General features: G+C 39.1%; 1 protein-coding gene across 1 annotated transcript in view; it reads right to left on the bottom strand.

The window, feature by feature from the left end:
* The window catches only part of psmb2 (proteasome 20S subunit beta 2), a 29,656-nt gene extending 8,106 nt beyond the window's left edge, over positions 1–21,550 (bottom strand). The window contains exons 1-3 of the mRNA XM_078422877.1: positions 21,362–21,550; positions 18,655–18,777; positions 12,020–12,090 (exon numbers count right to left, since the gene is read on the bottom strand). Of these exons, the coding sequence (XP_078279003.1) occupies positions 12,020–12,090; positions 18,655–18,777; positions 21,362–21,452 (285 nt within the window). The 5' untranslated portion in view covers positions 21,453–21,550. The remainder of the gene's footprint in view (positions 1–12,019; positions 12,091–18,654; positions 18,778–21,361) is intronic.
* Between the last annotated feature and the right edge of the window lie 300 nt (positions 21,551–21,850).

Below are 21,850 nucleotides of genomic sequence, written 5' to 3'. Positions count from 1 at the left end.
AACTGTTTGCAGTTCTTGAGATAAGCGATGACAACCGGTTATATATGACTTGCACATTTGTTTATTCTTCACAATATAACAAAAAGGGAGAAACCATCCATCTTAAATCTACCTTTATATGTTGAGACAAGGATAAACACAAAATGCTGGAGTAACTCAGCAGGACAGGCAGCATCTCTGGAGAGAAGGAGTCGTGATGTTTTGGATTGAGACCCTTCAGAAACAAGGAACTACAGATGCTGATTTACAAAAAAAGGCTAACTCTTTTAGTTCAGCATCTTTTAGTTAGAGTAACTCAGCATCTCAGGTGAATATGGATTAGTGACACAGATAGCAGTCTAAAAAGGTCCCAACATCACCTATCCATGTTGCCCATAGGTGCTACCTGACCAGTTGAGTCACTCTTGCACCATGTGTCTTTTTTAGACTTGAACATTGACTAACAGTACAGCTATTTTTGTATTTGCAAAACATAACAGACTACCCCATGCATTTCCAGTTCACTCCCGTCAGGCAGTGAATTTGCATTTGTCCAAAGTGATTTTCTTCTACAGCTGATAAACAGGACAGCAGGTAACAAGGAGGAACACTAAAATTATGGATGGCTGCAAAAGAGTAAAGAGTAAAGAGGGAGGACCCAGTCTCCTGAGCAAATGCTAGGAGGATCGGAAGGCAATGAGTAAAACTTTGACTTTCACCGAGTGATGGTAGCGATCTTAAACTCACCGCATAAAATGATGGCAGAGGCAGAAGCTCATCACATTCAAGCAATACTATAATGGGTAATTGAATCCACAACTAGCAAGGCTGTTGAACAAGTGCTGAAAGGGGGCATTAGGTTGGGTAGCTCTTTCAACTAGTACAGATGTGGTCTGAATAGTTTTTTTCCTGTCACGATTATTTTGATAGGGAGTAAAACAAATTTGCTAGGAAGGAATGGTGTAGTCAACTTAGGCAATTGGTCTAAAAGAACAGTGTGTATTTTGTGGAAAACCATAATTGCACATTAATTAAGAGTGAAACAAGAAGGGTTTGCTGGATGCACCATGTACTGCAAATCTGTACACACTGGATACAATTCGCAGCTCAACAGGCTGCGCAAGTCCCCTTGGCTTAATGGATCAGATGGGCAGAATAACTAATATGAATCCAAGACAAAAGGTCTCCCTCATGCATCCAAAAATGCTCACTGAATGATTTTCACAAAATAGCTACCATGCTGAATTTATGGGTAGTTTCCAGGAGTATGTAACAGTTCCAGAGTGCTATTATATAGAAAATCCAGAGACAGTTCAATTTTCTTTATCATTCTAAAATAATGCTCCATTATCAATTAAAATTAGACAGCAAGTTCCTGATGCTGAATACTGACAATAAAGAATGAGGAATTGCCCACCAATTAAGAGATTATACTAAATTCAAGCAGTCAAAGAACAAGTGGAAGCAGCATAGGAAAACAAACAACCAAGAAAAATGAAGTGAATGGTGATTAACAAATTAACTGTGGATGTTGAAGATAATATCAAGCAAAGATAGAAACAGCTGCTGTTATATCCAAATCATAACAGATGATCAACATCAATTTTAAGAATATACAATCAGCTAAAGACAGCTTTAATATAAACGCTCGAGTAGTCAGTGAAGGTATTCACTACTTTAAAAGATTTATTTGATTAAAATCATTGAAAGTGAACTGTGCAATATAACTAAAGCAGGGCAATTAAGCTAACAAAGTTCAATAAAAAAAATTAAGCAACAAATAAGATAAGCATACTATTGATGGTTTTTCTCTGCGACATCTGGTGAAACAACCTAACAGTTCAGGCAGAGAGCAAGGAAGTATCCCACCGAGCGGTGGAGCAGGAGCGTTAATCTCATATTGGACCACTTCCAACGCCCAGCAGCAATAATTAAATCTTTAGAAGCTTGCACCAACAGCCGGCACAATTTGAGGAAGAACAAAATACTGATGAAGGAAGTTTCACCGACTGACTTTGACCAATCACAGCAAACCAATTCAATGTTGCAAAAAATTACCCCATTTGTCTAGAATAGCGATGCATCCTCAAGATAAAACCAAGTTAAATAAGCCCCTTCGCCTCTGTCCTTATCTTGTTGAAATAAAAATTATACATGTTGAAAGTTTGAAAGGCACAAAAATGTTCTGCATCTCAGTTTTGTTTTAAATGGCTCAGGGATTAATACTTAGATGATAACCTAATTCTCTTTTGAGTTGTGTCAGACTCCCCCACTCCTAATGAGGGAATATATATGGGGCTCAGTGCTGTACCACAAGATACATCCACACTGAAACCACCTCATTATACTGAATATAGATTCATATATCGTACAATTTTTCTGCAAAGTCTACACCATCAAAATTATTTTGGTTGAGAGAAAAGATGGCTCAACTCCAGACACCCCTTGGAAACAGTCAATATCAACCCATGCTATATCTGAAGAAAGACACAATATGTTAGAGTAACTCAGCGGGTCAGGCAGCATTTCTGGAGAAAAGGAATAGGTGATGTTTCAGGTTGAGACCTTTCTTCAGACTAGCAAGTCTATTTTACAATTTAGTTGAACAGGATGGACCAGGTTGCTAACATGAACCTATATATGCAGACAGAATCCCACAGCCCAGATTAATAAGAAGCAAGCAACAGGTGCATTTTCTTTTCAATGCGAATTGAGGCATATATGCTGGGCTTTTATTAAATAAATATATCACTTTTGCATTCAAGATCATATTAATTCCTCCATTACGTCTAATTTGAAAGACAGTAAAATAACAAGGTTTCCTGTATTTGTTTGAGAGAAAACGAGACATTAAAGTGTCACTAGAATAGGCTTCCGCATTAGAAAGCTACAATTGCATGGCTTACAAATTATATTGACCAAGTCTTCTGTGTGGAACTGCTGGCATTTACCTGTTACAGTGACACTTGTGCAAATCCTGAACTTCACAGACCATTTCCAGATTGCTTTCAAACACTGCCACTCCTGGAGTCCAGGAGTGGAGTGTGAATTTCCACAGATTTCCTAGTACAGTACTTAAATGGGTCAGGTTACATCAGTTACAAGAAAAGCAAGTTTATTCATTTGAATAGAGAAGAGAAGCCACAAGGGAGAAGGGCAAGTATAAAGTTAGTTTACTTCCCTTTAATTGAGTATTCAGTTATCTTTAAGTATGTTTAAGTATCAAAATGCTTTAATTATTATTTGTTTATTATTACATTTGAAGGAATGTAATAAAATGCTTATTTTTTTAATTGGTTTGTGAATGCCAAAGGCATTCATATTCATTAATCTGACAGTTAATAAGCCTGGGGAGATGTTTTAACTAGCCATCAAAGCAATTCCGTGCAAGGGTTTGCTTTTCAAGATAGGAAAGGCCTTGCACGATGCAAAGCTTAGCTTAGTGTCTTAGACGTTCGAAGAACTTTGTGCCATGGTGTCCACTCTATACAAGAACAAGTTCAGTGTCAAGCAACTAGAAGCCACAGTAATCTCAGTGCAAATTACTAGCCATGGAATTGTTACAATATAATATTAATCCTAGGTTGATTCCATTCTTCACTGTTAGCATAAAAATTAATGAACCTGCACACAGGTAACGTGAATGGAAATGACCTGTAGATTTATGCCTAAAAATTAGTTCTTAACCAGTAGAACTAAATGTGCTACCAATAGCATTGATGAATTGTTGTGTTTCCAAAATTCAATTCCATTGCTGTCTTTCTTCCGAGTCTGTTCACATTGTGACAAAATAAGGTCAGAAGGAAATAATTAATATTTGCAACTAGTAAACAAAGACGCACAGGCAAAAAACTGTCAAGAGTTTTGGAACAAAATATTTTTACTTCACCCATCAATGTTGTATCCTCATCAAGCAAGAGAAAAGGCAACAAAAGGTTCTGGATTGTATGTTAAAGCCACAATCTCATACGTCCAGCTACCTTTATTATTAGTGTCCAGGCATTAAGAAAGGGAATGTAGAGCATGCCCCTTTAGTTCAAATAAATTGCTGTGGAATTAGGCATTGTTTTTTTTCCTTACAGATTTGAATGAAGTAAAAAGTCACTATTTCCGCAAGTTCATTTCCCTCTGGAATTGCACTAAACTCCCAAAAAGTAAAAGTGCAAAGCAGCACTGGCCTGGATTGTTAAAAAAGAACACCAGATTGGTCGTGGAACTCGGGTTTATTGCAACAAACAGGAGATGACTTAAAATAGATTTGTTGAATTAATCTGGGAGAGCTTTAAAAAAAATAGCAAGGGCAGTATTTTAATTATGCGCACCATTGCTACTGAGAATACATCACAAAAAGGGAACTGGGGCATAGATGTTTTAACCACATTGGCCTGGATCAAGGTCTTCAGTTGATTGTTGTGTAGAGAAATGCCAGTTAACAGCATGTGCAGGTCAGCATACACCTGACTTCTCCACCTGCGTGCTCCCATGTTAAATTATGGAATATGCTGGAGGTCAGCTGCTGGCATATTCCACTTCCCGTTTTGTGGCTTGATACAGCCCTGAATCCAAAGGCAGAATACAAATTTGCTGAGCGAAGTGGCCAGATGTGCTTCTCATCTGTATCCCTGGCTTTATGCCAGCCAAGGCCAGCGTGTCTCGTGCAACACCGTTCATAAGAATGGGGTCCCTGATGTAAATAGAAAAGTTAAGTGGATTTTTTCCCCCCATTTTAATTAGGTTTAATGTTTTTAATTAACTTACATCAGTCAAGTGTGTTTTAATTGTAGATCATTTTAATTAACTCACTTCAACTTAAAAAAATATATATCTCCAGTTATTGGAGACAGTAAAAAGGGCCCTTAAGAGTAAACCACTTAAAGGCCAGAGTGATTTGGGTTCGGTAAACTGGTGACTATAAAGGCGTCAATGCTTATTGCAGACTACTATTTTTCAGAACCACGTTGGGAACAAGGCCTCCAATTCTTTGGACCCACATGGTGTACGTGGATCAGGGTGCACAATTTCCCACGTTATGAATTGTCTGACCTGTTTTATTATTGTATTCACTATCTTTACAACTCCTGTGCAAACATCAAAGCAGCATTAACTGACACCATTTAGTGTAGCGTGTCAGTTCCTCCCATTACACATTCTTGCACCAGCTTTTAATTAAAATGGCTATATTTAATGATTTCCTATGTGCTATGGATTACAGGCACTTTGTAATCATGACACTTTATACTTATTAGTCACTGCGCAAGGCAAAATCATTAATTTGAGCACAATTCTCCAACCATAAAATGACTTAATAAATGAACATTTACTGTATTTTCTTTCAGAGCAAAGGTAAAAGACTACGTTTGCAGCTATAAACGAATAAGCCAAAACACGTTAATTACGATCCAATGGCAGAGGTTGGACAAACATTAAAGCAATTTTATGTACTGATTTTTAAGTTACAGAATTGAAGTTTAACATTAAACTCTACCTTTAATCTTATAATATACTTGAGGTTTTGCAAAAAATCACCTTGGTTTGGCAACAGCAATGTCCAAGACCAAAAGAAATTGCAGAAATGGATTTAGCCCAGTCCATCACACAAACCAGCCTCCTCCATCCATGACGCCATTTACACTTTAGCAGGCACCATAAACAAAGACCCTGATCATTCCCTCTTCTTCATCTCATTGGGCTGATGATACAAAGCTGGAAAGCACCTGCAGATTCAGGAATTCCTTCCCACTGTTATCAGTCAAATGAGCCACGGGTGCAGACCCGATCTCCCAAATTCCCTCATTGCAGCCCTTGCACTTATTATTTATCTGCACATTCTCTGCAACTATAATACTCCAGCACAATATTCTGCACTCTCGTATTTATTACTTTGCACTACCTGTTGCATGTGTGCATTTGATCAGGGGGATTTAAGGTTGAAGTAAGAGATTAAGTGTGAAATGCATGTGGTCTTGGAACCCATATCTCTCTTAATTCCTTAATGAATTGCCAAGTTGTACTTCATACATTTGATTGTATTCATATGGCTTCACTGGACAGCACACAAGCTTTCACTGTTGTATAAATGACAATAAACCAACCAAAAATCAGTTGTTTCAACGGCAAGAAGAATTTTAGTCTACTGTACAAATTCCATTGCTTAAAGTTTTGCTTTAAAACTGCAGATTATCTGCTCGACTTATGGGCCATTCAGCAATGAGATTTAGCTCAATATCAGAATCAGTCTGAAAATCATCCCATAAAAGAGGCACTAATGTGACATTATTATTCCATCAAGTGAATATGCAATGAGCCTCAGATGTAATAGGACGAGGTTTGTATTAAAAACCAAACCAACTTCTGAATGAATCCCTCAAATTTTAAGCATATTTAGGGTCAACTAGCACCAGCGGAAAGTGCTGGAAATAAAAAAATACCATATTAACAGGAATGAATATTTTTATTAAAAGGTTCATAGGCCCTAAAAAAAAGGACATATGGACAGAGATGAACGTGAATATCATATAGTACTTAGGAAATAATTGAGGCAAGTCCTTTTTTAAAAAAAATGTTCACATTATAGCTGATGGTGAATCCATTTCTTCATACCTTGAAGATATGTTAGTGCCTCAATGGAGGGGCGGGGAAAGCACTAGATCCTAGGTGTAGAGATACAGTATGCAATTAAATATAAATGCCTGGGACTCAGGAAGTTTGAAGGCTCAAAGCTTGAATCTTGTATATTGATGACATGTGGAGGGAAGGATTATCAAAATATGGGAGTATCTTGTGGAGCGCCAAATATAGGGATGTGACATTAAAATCCCATTGTCTCAAGAATGCCCATGATGGTCACTTCTGGGAAACTTAATTTAATCTCCCCTACAATCTACAAGGGAAGTATGGAACAGAGAATAATGTTAGCTTTGCGTGACTACAACATGAATCATATCATTAACAATGCATCATCCCAGGAAATGACCATAGGATTTTCAGGGGGAAATGTCCTAAAAGCTAAAGTTTTACATTTTACTCCGAGTGGTGTTAGATATTAAATCACTTTATGCTGGAAAAGTTTGACGTAATTGAATTGTAGCCAAGAATTTTCCGTAGCATTATAAATGGGAGACAAATTTTAATTAATACTAGACCAAGTGGACCCGTTGGGCCCAAACCTCTCCTGCATTGGTGCAACACCCTCTCCTCCACTTCCCTCCTCCACTTCCCTCCACCCCAACCCCCTCCACCCCAACCCCCTCCACCCCAACCCCCTCCTCCCCCACCCCACTCCCCCACCCCACTCCCCCACCCCACTCCCCCACCCCACTCCACTCCATCCCCCTTGCACTCCCTCCCTCCCTAGGAGATAGATGTAAACGTTAAAATGTGAATAACTTTTAAAAATATAACACTGATTTCAATGAAACGTCTTCCATTAGCACCAAAGGGACGACGGTGAGTAAGGTGGGCCTAAAATTGTCGCGCTATCATGTACCCTTTGGGTGCAGTTCAGGAACAAACAAACAAGAGTTTTAGTATATAGATTTAGTAATAAGCTACTTTAAGTATTTTCATTAAAAACACCTACTGGTGGCCAGATTACAGTCTCCTAGCTTTCAATGAACTGTAAAACTTCATTACAGTTTTAGTTATATCCTGAAATACAATTAATATTACATAAAATTAAATGAATGATGAACACAGTAAGATGGTGCCAATGACACAAGATTGGTTTCTAGACACACCCTGTTTATACTTTTATTTGTATTTAGCAATCCAGAGATTAACAACTGTACTTTTAAATGTTACCAACTAACTTGAGAAATAACTATCTTATACAATAAATGTGTAGGAAAGAACTGCAGATGCTGGATTAAATCAAAATTACCTGGGGAGGGGGAGGTTTGGGTGGCCCTATCCTCAAACTCTACCTCCACTACACTGATGACTGCATCCATGCAGAACTCATTGACCATAAACTTCACGACTAATTCCTATCCTGCACTCAAATTCACTTGGACCGTCTCCGACATCTCCCTACCGTTTCTAGATCTCCATCATATGAGACAGACTATCAACTGACATCTATTATAAACCCATTGACACCCATAACTATTCTAGACCACACTTCTTCCCATCCCAAAGATTCTATCCCCTACTCCCAATTCCTCCTTCTACGCCGCATCTGCGCCTAAAATGAGGTGTTCCATGCCAGGCTATCGGAGATATCCTCATTTTTTAGGGAATGGGGGTTCCTCTCTTCCATTATAGATGAGGCTCTCATGAAGGTCTCCTTGATATCCCACAGCTCTGCTCTTGCTCACCCCTCCCCCCATTCGTAACAAGGACAGAGTCCCCCTTGTTCTCACCTTCCACCCCATCAGCTGTCGCATACAGCACATAATCCTCCGACATTTTCGCCACCTCCAATGGGATCCCACTACTAGCCACATCTTTCCATCTCCACCCCTTTCTGCAGAGACCATTTCCTCCACAACTCCCTGGTCAACAAGTTCCTTCCCACCCAAACCACAGACAGTACCCACAGTCAGGATCAAACCAGGGTCTCTGGTGCTGTAAGGCTGCGCCACCATGCCACCTTAAACTAAAACTTGACTATTCAATATATATTTCACGCATTACCATAAATATTACTTGAATGCTACCTAAATTATTAAGAAAACGTCATCCCGATTCCTTGAAAAGAAACATTATGTTCTGGCTAGGTTCTGCACTAGGATGTGCATGTTCTATAGACAATAGACAATAGGTGCAGAAGTAGGCCATTCGGCCCTTCGAGCCAGCACCGCCATTCAATGTGATCATGGCTGATCATTCTCAATCAGTACCCCGTTCCTGCCTTCTCCCCATACCCCCTGACTCCGCTATCCTTAAGAGCTCTACCTAGCTCTCTCTTGAATACATTCAGAGAATTGGCCTCCACTGCCTTCTGAGGCAAAGAATTCCACAGATTCACAACTCTGACAGAAAAAGTTTTTCCTCATCTCAGTTCTAAATGACCTACCCCTTATTCTTAAACTGTGGCCCCTTGTTCTGGACTCCCCCAACATTGGGAACATGTTTCCTGCCTCTAACGTGTCCAACCCCTTAATAATCTTATACCTTTCGATAAGATCTCCTCTCATCCTTCTAAATTCCAGTGTATACAAGCCTAGTCACTCCAGTCTTTCAACATATGAAAGTCCCGCCATTCTGGGAATTAACCTAGTAAACCTACGCTGCACGCCCTCAATAGCAAGAACATCCTTCCTCAAATTTGGAGACCAAAACTGCACACAGTACTCCAGGTGCGGTCTCACTAGGGCCTGTACAACTGCAGAAGGGCCTCTTTGCTCCTATACTCAACTCCTCTTGTTATGAAGGCCAACATTCCATCGGCTTTCTTCACAGCCTGCTGTACCTGCATGCTTCCTTTCAGTGACTGATGCACTAGGACACCCAGATCTCGTTGTACGTCCCCTTTTCCTATCTTGACACCATTCAGATAATACTCTGCGTTCCTATTCTTACCACCAAAGTGGATAACCTCACACTTATCCACATTAAACTGCATCTGCCATGCATCCGCCCACTCACACATGTTACTGTTAAATATAACAAAACTAACATTGACATGATCTACACCAAGTCTATCAGATGGAAGACTGGCACATGTCTCACTGACACATGTCAACATAATTTGAATGGGCTGAGACTTGTTCAGTGTGATGTCACCATGTTACTCTTCAGAATTCAATGTGCATTTAACCATGCAAGAGTGTCATTCTGAAAATAGTGAAATATTTGAATGTCAACTCTTAATAAGGAATGGAACATTTGAATCATATCTGCCAACCATCTTTATCCAGCACACAATCACTTCATCTAGCAATCTGAAAATAGGTTTCACACAAATTACCTGTGCACTAATTATCAAAGGTCTGACATTAACTTTTGCCATGATAAATATTATAATCTCCAATCACACTTGACAAATTTGAGACTCACAAGGCTAACACCCAGTCAAACATACTCAGCATCTTGAATTTTATCACTCACGGGGGTGGAGTCAAATTAATAATTGCAGCTGGCTGTGCCGTCTAGAATTGAGGATAGGCTACAACCTCAGAGCTGGGAGATAAATGTTGTTCCATCCCTTAGCTCATTCTAAACACATTCTTCCATTGAGATCACAATTCCAATCCACCGGGGAAAATTAAACAGCTGGCTAACTAAAAACGTTAGGTGTCAAGGGAGGGCAAGGTTCAGTGCCAATACAACATCATCAATTATGGATAATTTAATTGGGATGTTTTGCCCACCCTTCTGTGCAAAGTGCAATGGGGGGCTGATGAGACGAGCTGATTAGATGTCTGTCACTGATCATGTGATTAACAACATATGGCACAGGTAAATGCTGTGAATGGTTTGAGCTCCCTTGCCAGAGCATTGCAATTGTGACTTGTTACAAGTGATTAAAATAAATTCTGTAATAAGGTAATTAACAAGATTTTGGTTAGTGGAGGTCGTGAGGTGCAGCTAAAGTCCCTAGTGTTTGATCCCCACAGCCTGCCCATGCCTGGACTTGCCCAACAGTATGTCTGTTCCAGATGGACTGCACAGCAGGGGGATCACTGGCACAGACAGATGTGTTTTCCTTGAAAGGTGGGAGTGGGGTGGTGGGGGGAAGAGAAGGATGTCTTCTGCTAAAATACTTGCTCAGGCATTAAAGCCAGAGCACGTCTATAATAACAATACACTTTGCAAACAGTATTTCCCAAAAGGGTTAATGGAAATATCATTAAATTTACAAGTCTACTTTTAGCACAAGGTAAAGTAGGTGTTTTCCTTATATTTTCATTAACCTAACCAACAGCTGTTTTACAGTAACATTTACATTCAAGTAAATAGACCATCTTGAACACACTTGGAACTGAAAACACCCAATGAAAACCTACACAAAAGAACCTGAAAATATTGGCATGACATTGCAAAATGGGTAGTATGGCACATTGTTGCTTTATGTCTTAGAAAACGTCATGATTTGTACCACCGTTTAATTTAGCTCTTCAGAGGACTGAATCCCCTGGGATGAAAAGGCAAGATTACACATGGAAGATAAAAAAAATTCTCGAGAATGAAGTCAAGATTAATCTGTTTTATCTTAGCCAACAAAAGGACAATTTAAGGAGTCATGAATGACAACAGATTGCAGTAAATGTTCACAAACACATCATTAACAGCTAAAAGGCTACACGTACAACGTATTTTTTAAGTTTTACTGGTAAGCTGGCAATGGAAAACTAACATTGCAAAAAATGATGTGCAGTGACATTCCATAATGGCAGGTGTAAATAGATTGTTAAGCAACATATCTTTTATTGAAAGGGCAAAATAGAATATCAAAATTCATATCTTCAGTTTTTTTAAATCACCCCCAACTGACAAAAAAAGTTTAGTGATGAAATCTGATGCCCTTTCTAGATTGATTCATGTTACTTAAGACGATTAATGTAATCTTAGACAAATTCTACAACAATATATGCTTGTGTAGGACATCTTGCAAACCCATATTCACTCACTTTCCCGATACGTGATTTACCATATTAGATAGATTACTCTCTGGGGAAACAGGAGTACTAGCAACATTTGAGCTAAATTTGCAGTGATGCCATAAACTTGAGAATCCTCGTTATGCTATGAAATCGTGGGTAAATAATGCTGCTCCCATAGGTTCACAATTTATGATGAAATGGAAATTATTCAAAGGGTTAATTAACTATAGGAATGGAAACATAATGCAAAGTTCTTTCATGTTCAACACAATCCAAATTTCTTCAATGTATCATTTTATTCAATTTAAAGACTGTGAAACAAGACGTCAGGAACAGCAAATTTCTGGTCAACTCCAAAAACATTTAATGGTCCAATTAAGTAGTGTAACTCTATATTTTATAAATTCCATTTTAAAAATTATATACTTGCCTTCCTTCTATAAATATAACATTTAGACTCTTAATAAAGTCTCTAATTTATTCAGTTCACCTACCCGGCTTCGGAGGTACTCTGCGAGGTTTTTGCGAGTGAAGTTAGCAGCGGCTGTGGGAGACAATTCATAACCTGCAAAATTGAAAAAAGAATTAATGATCTCCAATTTTATCCCTGAATTGATATTAAATTCTGAACAAAACTGCACTCTTTTCTTTTTTGAACACCATGACAGAACTTTCAAACATGGCTAGTAAAATAGTTGAAACTTGGTTGTCAATTTCCAAAATTCTCCAGACATGGCGAAGGTCCCATTTGATTAGAAAATAAAGCAATTTCTTTATTCAAAAAGGCCAACAAGCTTAACATGTCATTGGAAAATGGTTAGGAGCTATTAGATAATAAAGCAGGATTTACTCAAGTCTTTGAACTGCTGAGGATATGGAACTCAATGGATGAGTTACACTGAGATTTCCCCAAGGTATTTGATAAGGTGCTGCAAAGGTTACTGTAGAAAATAAAAGTCATGGTGTTAGCGAATATATATTGGGATGTATAGAAGACTGGCTAGCTAACAAGAAACAATAGGTATTAATGGGTAATTTTCTGGTTGCAAAGATGCTATAAATGTTACAGGAGTCAATGCTGGGTCCTTTATTTTTTACTATATATATATATATATATATATATATATAAATAAAAATAACTTGGATGAAAGCATTATGGTTAGGGTGGCACAGTGCAGCAGCTGGTAAAGCTGCTGCCTCTCAGCACCAGAGACCCAGGTTCTAGCAAAGTTAGAAAGATGACACAAGAAAGCTAAAAAGGGCAATAAAGAGTTTGAGTGATCTGGCAAATGGAGCATGAAAATGTAAATTTGTCCATTTTGGCAAAAAAACTTTTAAAAAACTGCACATTATCTTTTGACAGAATGCTGAAATGCAGAGGGATCCATTGTCCCTGTGCCTGATTCGTAAGATGGTAGTATGCAAGTGCAGCAATTCATTAGGAAAGCTAACAATGTTTATGTTACGAGAGTAACTGAATATAAAATGAGGGCACTCATTTGTCATTTGTTTAGGGTATTGGTGAGACTGATGTGTTGTTCGTCCTTCGGGTTTGAAGATGACCATGGCTTCACTTTCAGTTGGAGGATTGGTGACTGTGGGTCCGGAGGTGACTGGTGAGGCCAATCCGGGCCCGGAAGGCACGCCCACACGTAGGACACAAGTGGATGGGTGCTGCAGTGGAAGTAGAGGTAGCCCGGGCCTTGCGTGCGGTGCGTTTCCTCTGGGCCTCTGCAGTGCGTCTGTTCTCCGCTGCACGGGCTCCTGTGGTGAGCTTGTTACGCCAGCAGCAGCAATACACAAAGTTTGACTCGTTTTTTCAGCAAGGATCCAAATACATTGGAGGTTTATTGAAATGATATCCAGAATGGACAGGTTGCCTCAAGGATAGTCTTATATCTCCTGAAATTGAGAAGAATGCGAGGGAACTTGGTGGAAATATAAAAGATCCATAGGGTTCCTGACAGGACACATGTGGAGAGAACATTTCTGATACAAAGTTCTCCCAGAGTAGTGATACAGATAGAACAGGGTGGTGAAGACACACGTCTGGCATGCATTGGACAGGGAATAGAGTACAACAGTTGGGATGTTATGATATAACTGTTCTAATCAGTGTGACCACATTTGGAATAGTTAGAAACAGTGGAAAAAAGATGCACAAGGATGCTACTGAGACTGAAGAGCATGTGCTATTAGGAAAGACTGGATGGACAGAGGCTTTTTTTCCTGTAGCATTCTGAGGCATGTCCGTACAGGTTTAGAAAATCACGAGGGGCATTAATAAATGTGAATGGTCAGTCCTTTTTCCCTCCCAGGGTAGGGAAATATAAAACTAGAGACCATTTAACGTGAGAGGGGTAGAATTTAAAGAGGATGCAAGGGCCAACTTTTCCACAGTGAGCGGTGGGTGCATGGAACAAGGAAGTGTAAAGTTACATCAGACGCTAAATTTGTCATTTCAAGTGGAAATGAGAGATCTGGTGGAACAATTCAATTATGATAGAAGCAGTATCCTGGCCAACAATCCTTTTCCTAAAATTCTACCAAAAGAATATTATATCATGGAGAACTGGAACAGTTCTGGAACTAAACCTGTGGGAAGAGCAAACCTATTTGGTCTGGTTTTAGTTAGGCAACAAACAGAATACATGTGGCAACATGGTAAAACAGCACTTCTATTACATACAATATACTTTCCCACAACTGAGATAACAGTTTATACTGTAGATATACTACATAGTATTTTTAGGTGCGCTTTGAGTGTGCTTTGCAAGCATGCACCATTCATGAAAACAACTGGGTAAAATTATTGTTCTCATACTACCGTGTGGGTTAAATCATAGTTCATGAAAGAGGAAATCAAATCTTTACAACAGTACAATTGTGGAATATATACACAGTCTTACACATGTTTAGTGAGGAAAGCCAATTAAACTGATTTTAAAATAAAGATTTGCTAGTAATCTTAATTTTTCATAAAATATATAAGAAATTATAGTGATTCATCTGTCCAATAGGATAGAACGAAATGAAAAGCCATTATTTCACCAAAATGGTCAAAGAAATATGCTGAGCTACATTTAAAAGACATTTGGACAGGTACATGGACAGGAAAAGTTGAGAGGAAAATGGGCCAAATACAGGCAGAAGGGGGCATGGTTGGCATGGGCAAGTTGGGCCTGTTTCCATGCAGAACGATTCTAGTTATAAGAGAAACTGTAGGAAGTAGCAGAGAAGACTATGAATTGAGATGTCTACAGATTTACCAGTCCTATGGGTACGCCATTGAAGTAACAAGCCATTTTTCCACAAGAATGTTGGCAGACCTTTGTATACAAAAATGCTGTCAACAAAATAACAAACTTCGTCTTAAGTGGAGTATAAAGACCCTGGCCTAAAGGATGCAGAAAGCTCACAATCTCTGACATAAATGAAGGCTGTCATTCAAAATGTGCATGTGACAGAATAGACATGACATAATAGAATGTGATTCAATTCAAGGGCAATTTACTTTTCTATTGATAGGGAATATTTGAATAAAACTAATAGGGCAGCTTGCCCTTTTACTGCTAATTAAAGATAGAGAGATTGCTTTCTCTGGAATGTCAGAGGTTGAAGAGAAAAGTTTTTTTTTTAAACAGTAGAGGGGGGGGGATAAGTGGCATTTAATAGGGTTTTAGATAGGCACATGCAAGTGCAAGGAAAAGAGGGATATGGATCATGTACAAGCCGATGAGATCTGTTTAACTTGGCCTCGTGTTTAGCACATTGTCGGTGCAGAGTCCGTCCCTCTGCTACACTATTCTGTTCTATGATAAGAATCAAGGTGGAGATCGTCAACACGGGCACGAAAATACTAGAAAAATACTTCATTGCAGCTGAAGCAAAATCTTAATAAATGACTGCAATAATGTAATAAATATGATAGTACAATGCAGCGTTCTTCTATAAATTCAAGCAGTTTACAGAACCAAGCCCCGAGACCACCTCTGACCGTTTGGAATGGAGCCTCTTAAAGCCTATAGCTGAAACAATGCCTTAAAGTTGCAAAGAATGATTAATTATCCACAGTTAATGAATTAACCTATCATTAAGTTAATTTGCTCTGTTATATGGAGTTTAAACCCCCCCAAATATTCTCCATTCCTGGGAAATAAAGTAGCAAGGATTAAAGGATTCGTGAACTACTGTTGATTTAATCCCTTCCTGAAATGCAGTAATCCCAAGATATGGGATGAATGGCTGACCAGATTAACACTAAACTTCTATCAGGTGTAGAAAAGGTGGCTAGCTTCCCTCCTATGTGGAAAACAGTTCCAAAGATTATATTTCATTCTGAGCGAATGTTTTAAATAACTTTTGTTTCTTTGTTCTCTTCATTATAAAGTAATCTGTTGCAGAATTAAGTTGAGATACTAAACCAAGATGATTATGGCATATCACCATTATGTCCATTTATAACTATCTCTGTCTTCAACAAATATTCAAAGAGGCAACATTTCCAAAATTTCTAGAAGCAAATCAGGAAAGTTAATCGCCAATTTCCTGTTTCTACTTTATGCCTGACTGCACCTGATTGGTTAAGATAAAGGACTCACAGTGTAGTGAACAGAAGATAAAAGAACTAACAATGTTACACTCTGGTGCACCAACGTGAATTGCCACCAACTGATCTGAAAACGCACGGCCATGCCAAAGTTATAGAAAACTATATCTACATTAAAAACAGGTAAAGCAATGTAACAAATTGAACTGTTAATCTGGAGGATTGCATTGTAAAAATTACATTATTTACTCAGTCGCATTTCAAATTCCTTTACGAGAATCAACAATTTTCAGAATTAAATTATTTGAAAATTTGATTGGTTTCTGAATATTTCACTTATTAAACCAAACTACATGGCTGGATCTGTGCCATTTTCAATCTGGATGCTTGCAAAAAGTTTAGAAGCTAGTACAGAACAAGTGTGAAACAGAAATTCAATTTTTCAACTGTCAGTTACTGTGTTGCAATAAACAACTGGGGTTTTATTACACAAAGCATTCCTGAACTCTGAGCAAATCTTTAAATTTAATGTGGAATTAAAACAGCATCCCCAGCATTTTTACACCAATTTATTTTACGTTCAGAGAAAAAAATACTTAAATTCTATTAGGAGTATGTTGGGGTGGGGGGAGTTGCATTTCTTGAAAGGTCATAAGGGATAGGAGTAGAATTAGGCCATTCGGCCTATCACATTTACTCCACCATTCACTTATGGCTGATCGATCTCCCCTCCTAATCCCATTCTCCTCCCCATAACCTTTGACACCCATACTAATCAGGAATCTATCTATTTCAGCCTTAAAAATATCCATTGGCTTGGCCTCCACAGCCTACTGTGGCAAAGAATTCCACAAATTCACCAGCCTCTGACTAAAGAAAAATTTCCTCATCTCCTTCTTAAAGGAACGTTCTTTAATTCTGAGCCTGACCTCTAGTCCTTGACTCTCCCACTAGTGGAAACATCCTCTCCACATCTACTCAATCCAAGCCTTTCACTATTCGATAAGTTTCAATGAGGTCCCCCGTCATTCTTCTAAACTCCAGCGGGTACAGGCCCAGTGCCGTCACTGAAAACAGTGTGCATCACTATTTTCCAATAACTATCACCAATTCAACTGCAAAGATGCAAGTTACCATACCTGGTATTCAAATTGAAATATACAACAACAGATAAATAATCTGATAAATGATAGCACTGTGGATTGAACAAAGCAAAGTTGCAACACAATTTTATTTCATCTGGAACATTTCAGCAGCTGAACATGTTGATCTGCGAGACCAAGCGCACACTCAGCGGAACACCTCGCTCAATCTGCCTGAAGAAGTGTCTCGACCCGAAACTTCACCCATTCCTTCTCTCCCAAGATGCTGCCTGATCTGCTGAGTTACTCCAGCATTTTGTGAATAAATCGATTTGTACCAGCATCTGCAGTTATTTTCTTATACTGCCTAAACCTACATGATCTCCTGGTTGTTAAACACTAACTCCCCCTCCCACTTCCATTCTGACCTTTCTGCCCTGGGCCTCCTCCACTGTCAGAATGAGGACCAATGCAAATTGGAGGAACAGCACCTCATATTTCGCTTGGGCACCTTACTTCGACTTTGAATATCGACTTCTCTAACTTTGAGTAATCCTTGCTTTCCCTCTCTCTCTCCACCCCTCCCCATCTTAGTTCTACGACCAGTCTGACTGTCCTGATTAAATGTTATCTTTGTATGCTTCGTTGTCACCTTCCCCTAGCTAACAATGATCTATTCTACATTTTCCTTGATCTCATCCCCTTTGATGGCTCATTTTTTCCACACCTTAACCTTTCATATCTGTGCCTCTCTCTCCCCTGACTTTCAGTCTGAAGAAGGGTCTTGACCCGAAACATCACCCATTCCTTCTATCCAGAGATGCTGCCTGTCACGCTGAGTTACTCCAGCATTTTGTGTCCATCTTCAGTGTAAACCAGCATATGCAGTTCCTTCCCACACATATTGATCAGCCTGTCTCATGTAAAGGAGATACAAGGAATTGCAGATGCTAGTTTACAAAAGTGCTGGCGTAACTCAGCGGGTCAGGCAACATATCTGGAGAACATGGATAGGTGAGGTTTTGGGTTGACATCTTTCTTGAGACTCTGAAGTTTGGGATCAGGACCCTTCCTGTTCATATTCTCGAGCGATACTGCCTGACCCACTGAGTTACTCCAGCACTTTGTCTTAATTTCTCTCTTGTGCAGCTTTTTGTTTGCCTTAAGACTCATGGTCCCACAATAGTTTTAAACTTCTAATTCCACTGTTGCACAAGACCAAGTGAAATGCAAGTGGAATTAATGGTTAGAGTCATAGAGTGATACAGTGTGGAAACAAGCCCTTTGGCCCAACTCGCCCACACCACCATCATGTCCCAGCTACACTAGTCTCATCTGCCCACGTTTGGTCCATATCCCTCCAAACCTGTCCTATCCATGTTCTTGACAAACATTTCAGTCATGCTTCCGCAAAGCTGATAGATAAAATTTATCAACATAAAAACTTATTTTAAATCGTGTTTTGAACATAAAAGGAGAATGACATATAATTACCCACCATTTCTCATTTTGTAAAGTTGTACATTTTTCTGAATGTATTCTGCAAATTGGACAGTGTCTCCAGCTTCTCCAACACATAGCAGTAGGATCTTCTCACTTAGTTTAAACATTTTATCATAATCTAAATGAAACAAAAGGTAGAAATTACAAAGTATCACCAATATCAGATTCTGGAAATAAATTGAATAAAATTTACCAATGTTAATAAGTAGAAGAGCATAAAGGTTTTACTTGTGCACTAGTCATAGAAACTGACAATACACAACAATATGTAGATTGGATAATGTGACTCACTCAAACCTAAATAATTCTCAAAACCGAATATGCTGACATGTACATTTGAAAACTTAAATAGCTCTCAAAATTGTTCAAAATATACACCCGCGTCAAATTCAGAAGATGAAAAAGCATCCATGAGCATTTAATTTTTAGTTTTGAAAAGATTACCTGATCATGGAAAAATTGCTTTCACAACACTTTGAAATGCTTTAATTAATTGAAATGAATATAACCATTGGTAAATCGAATAATGATACTTGACGGTCTAAAAATAAGAAACTCCAATCTTAACCTAGAAGATAAAGCATTTTGTTAATGGCAAACAGTTAAAGCTTCCATAAAATGTTAATCCCCATTTTGTCTCTATGAAACTGATTGTTCAACCTTCCTTGCTATTCTTTCACTTTCAGTTTCAGATTGCTTAAGAATACTGTGAGCAGAAGTACAACATGAAATAACAGACCGGAGAATAAAATGGATCTTTAGCTAGATCTGTGAAAAGTGAATTGGAATGTAAATATTTTGGTGCAATATAATTAAGAATCTCTCAGGACTGTAGTGGCCCTTTTCATATTTTTCCAGAGAATATTCCAGAGATTATTGCATCAAATTCCTATTTACATGACAGCTTATGAATGTTTCCTTAAAATGCAATAAAAATAATCGAGTTTTTAAGCATCCATCGTAAAGGCAATGTTTTCAATGTTATTTTTAGTTTATTAGAAAAATATTCCAGGTGTCCACCATTGTTTACAAAATGCTTTGCTGAACCTCAGAGCATGATGCAAGTATTGCAGTTATTTTGGAAATTATGAGCAATATTTTGACAACATCCACAGTGGTTAAATGTGATCTTTTATACTGTTTTCAGAGTAATCACACGCATTGGGGAGTAAAGGATCAAATCCATTGCTCAATTTCATCAATTTATTTTAAACCTGCCCAAAAGAATTTAAAAAAAGGATTTAACATTACGCTGCAATTGCTAATTAAATGTGAATTAGGTGCAAGGTATATTTTATAAATTATGTTCAAATAATTGCCTGCAGGCAATGTTGCAATCTGTTTTTACATTACTATAAATAGTAGAGAAGGTGGTGCTCCTCCATCTTTGTGATCGGCATTTCAATCCTCTATTTAAAGTGCAAATACCCAAGTTACTTATTGACCTACAAATAAAACAACTGTGACAACTTGTCACAACCCCACAATCCCATCAGTGGTTATGATTAATTGGGGTGTATAATGTAGGCAATTAAGTTATTAGTAATCAAATAGCATAGATCTCAAATTTGACAGCACATCATTTTACACAACTGAATTTCTACACAGGTTAATATAAAAATCTGACTGTTAAACAGCAAGTACAGGAAAACACCTCCTGTAGCAAAAAAATTGCTAATCTGGACATAAGGAACTGCAGATGCTGGAATCTCGATCAAAACACAGTGCTGGAGTAATTCTGCAGGTCAGGCAGCATCTGTGAAGGGATTAGATAGGCAACATTTTGGGTTGGAACACTTCTTCAGACTGAATCTAACTTGTGACAATATTCTCAGTTATGGAACATCTTTTTTTTTTTTAAGAATGGAAATTCCAAATCCATTACCTCAGATGAAGCACATGAACTGCACAAAAGCAGAAATACACTGCACTTTCCACTTTTGCAACACTTCAAAGCTAATTAATAACCGTGAAAGCCCAATCACTGTTCTGAGTACGTAACAATTTGCACAATGTACCCCAAACTTGGCCAAATAATTATTTTAGCAAAATAAAAATAGAAAATACTACAAATGTTACATAGGTCAGCCATTCCCTCGGCCCACAGATGCAGCTTGACATGCTGGGTGCTGAAAGATTTTACTTTCAAATTTCCACATTGCAATGTTCAATTGCTTCTGTTAATATTAGTTATGGGATAATTTGGGGATTGGTTAACAAGTGTTAACCAGATAAGTGCTCAAAATGTCAGAATTCAGATGTGGTGCAAAAAGCCTTCTTTTGCAGTACATGTTCTCGCCTTACTGACGCTGGTCGACTTCCTGAGCCTTTCTTGAAATTACACACAAGATATTATTGCAGAGGTTTTAATCCTGATCAGACCAACAAACTGCTGTGGGACCCCACCACCGGCGAGGCAGAATCTGTAGAAGGAATTCTTTCCTTTCACAGATGCTGCCCGAGTTCCTCAAGCACTGTGTTTATTTCTAACCCGGCGTATTTGTGGCATTCCAGTGCGGTGTTGATAGCAAGGGGTCAGGAAGATGTGTCTGTTCTTTATGGATCTGGTTTGGCGCTGCTGCTGCTGCGCCTTAATTTCCCGCTGTCTGATGTGGTGACTGGTTGACCCAGGGCCAGGCTCAGGCGCAGGCTCAGGCCCGAGAGCGGCGTCGCGCCGACCACCCCTTTCCCTCTCGCCTTACCGTGCTTCATGGCGATGATGCTGCTGGCAGCCACGTTATCGGACGCCACCAGTACAAAATCCCTGCCCTGGATGCCAACTAAGTACTCCATTGCGGGTCCCGCTCACTGACTGAAGCTCCGGCCCTGGTTGTGAGACAGCAATTCACAGGCTGCCGGCGCGCCGCAGTGACGTCGCGCACCGTCGCGCACGGTATGGACGTCACGGCCACAGCCCACGTGTCCGGAAGACGTGGATGGCAACGCATGGGAAGCGGCCGGAGGACGGGTGGGTTGTTAGAGTTGGAGAGAGATGTCACTTTGCGCCTCACTGACAGTACATTTACACAAATATGTATCCGTCGAAAGGTCTCGACCAGAAACGTCACCCATTCCTTCTCTCCAGAGTTGCTGCCTGACCCGCTGAGACACTCCAGCATTTTGTGTCTTCAGTGTAAACCAGCATCTGCAGTACTTTCCTTCACAGTGAGATGCTCAGGATGGGTAAGAAA

Source organism: Rhinoraja longicauda, chromosome 27 (genome assembly GCF_053455715.1).
Source record: "Rhinoraja longicauda isolate Sanriku21f chromosome 27, sRhiLon1.1, whole genome shotgun sequence".
NCBI lineage: Eukaryota > Metazoa > Chordata > Chondrichthyes > Rajiformes > Arhynchobatidae > Rhinoraja > Rhinoraja longicauda.
The sequence above is the reverse complement of the archived record's forward strand: the minus strand, read 5'-3'. Positions and strand labels throughout refer to the sequence as shown.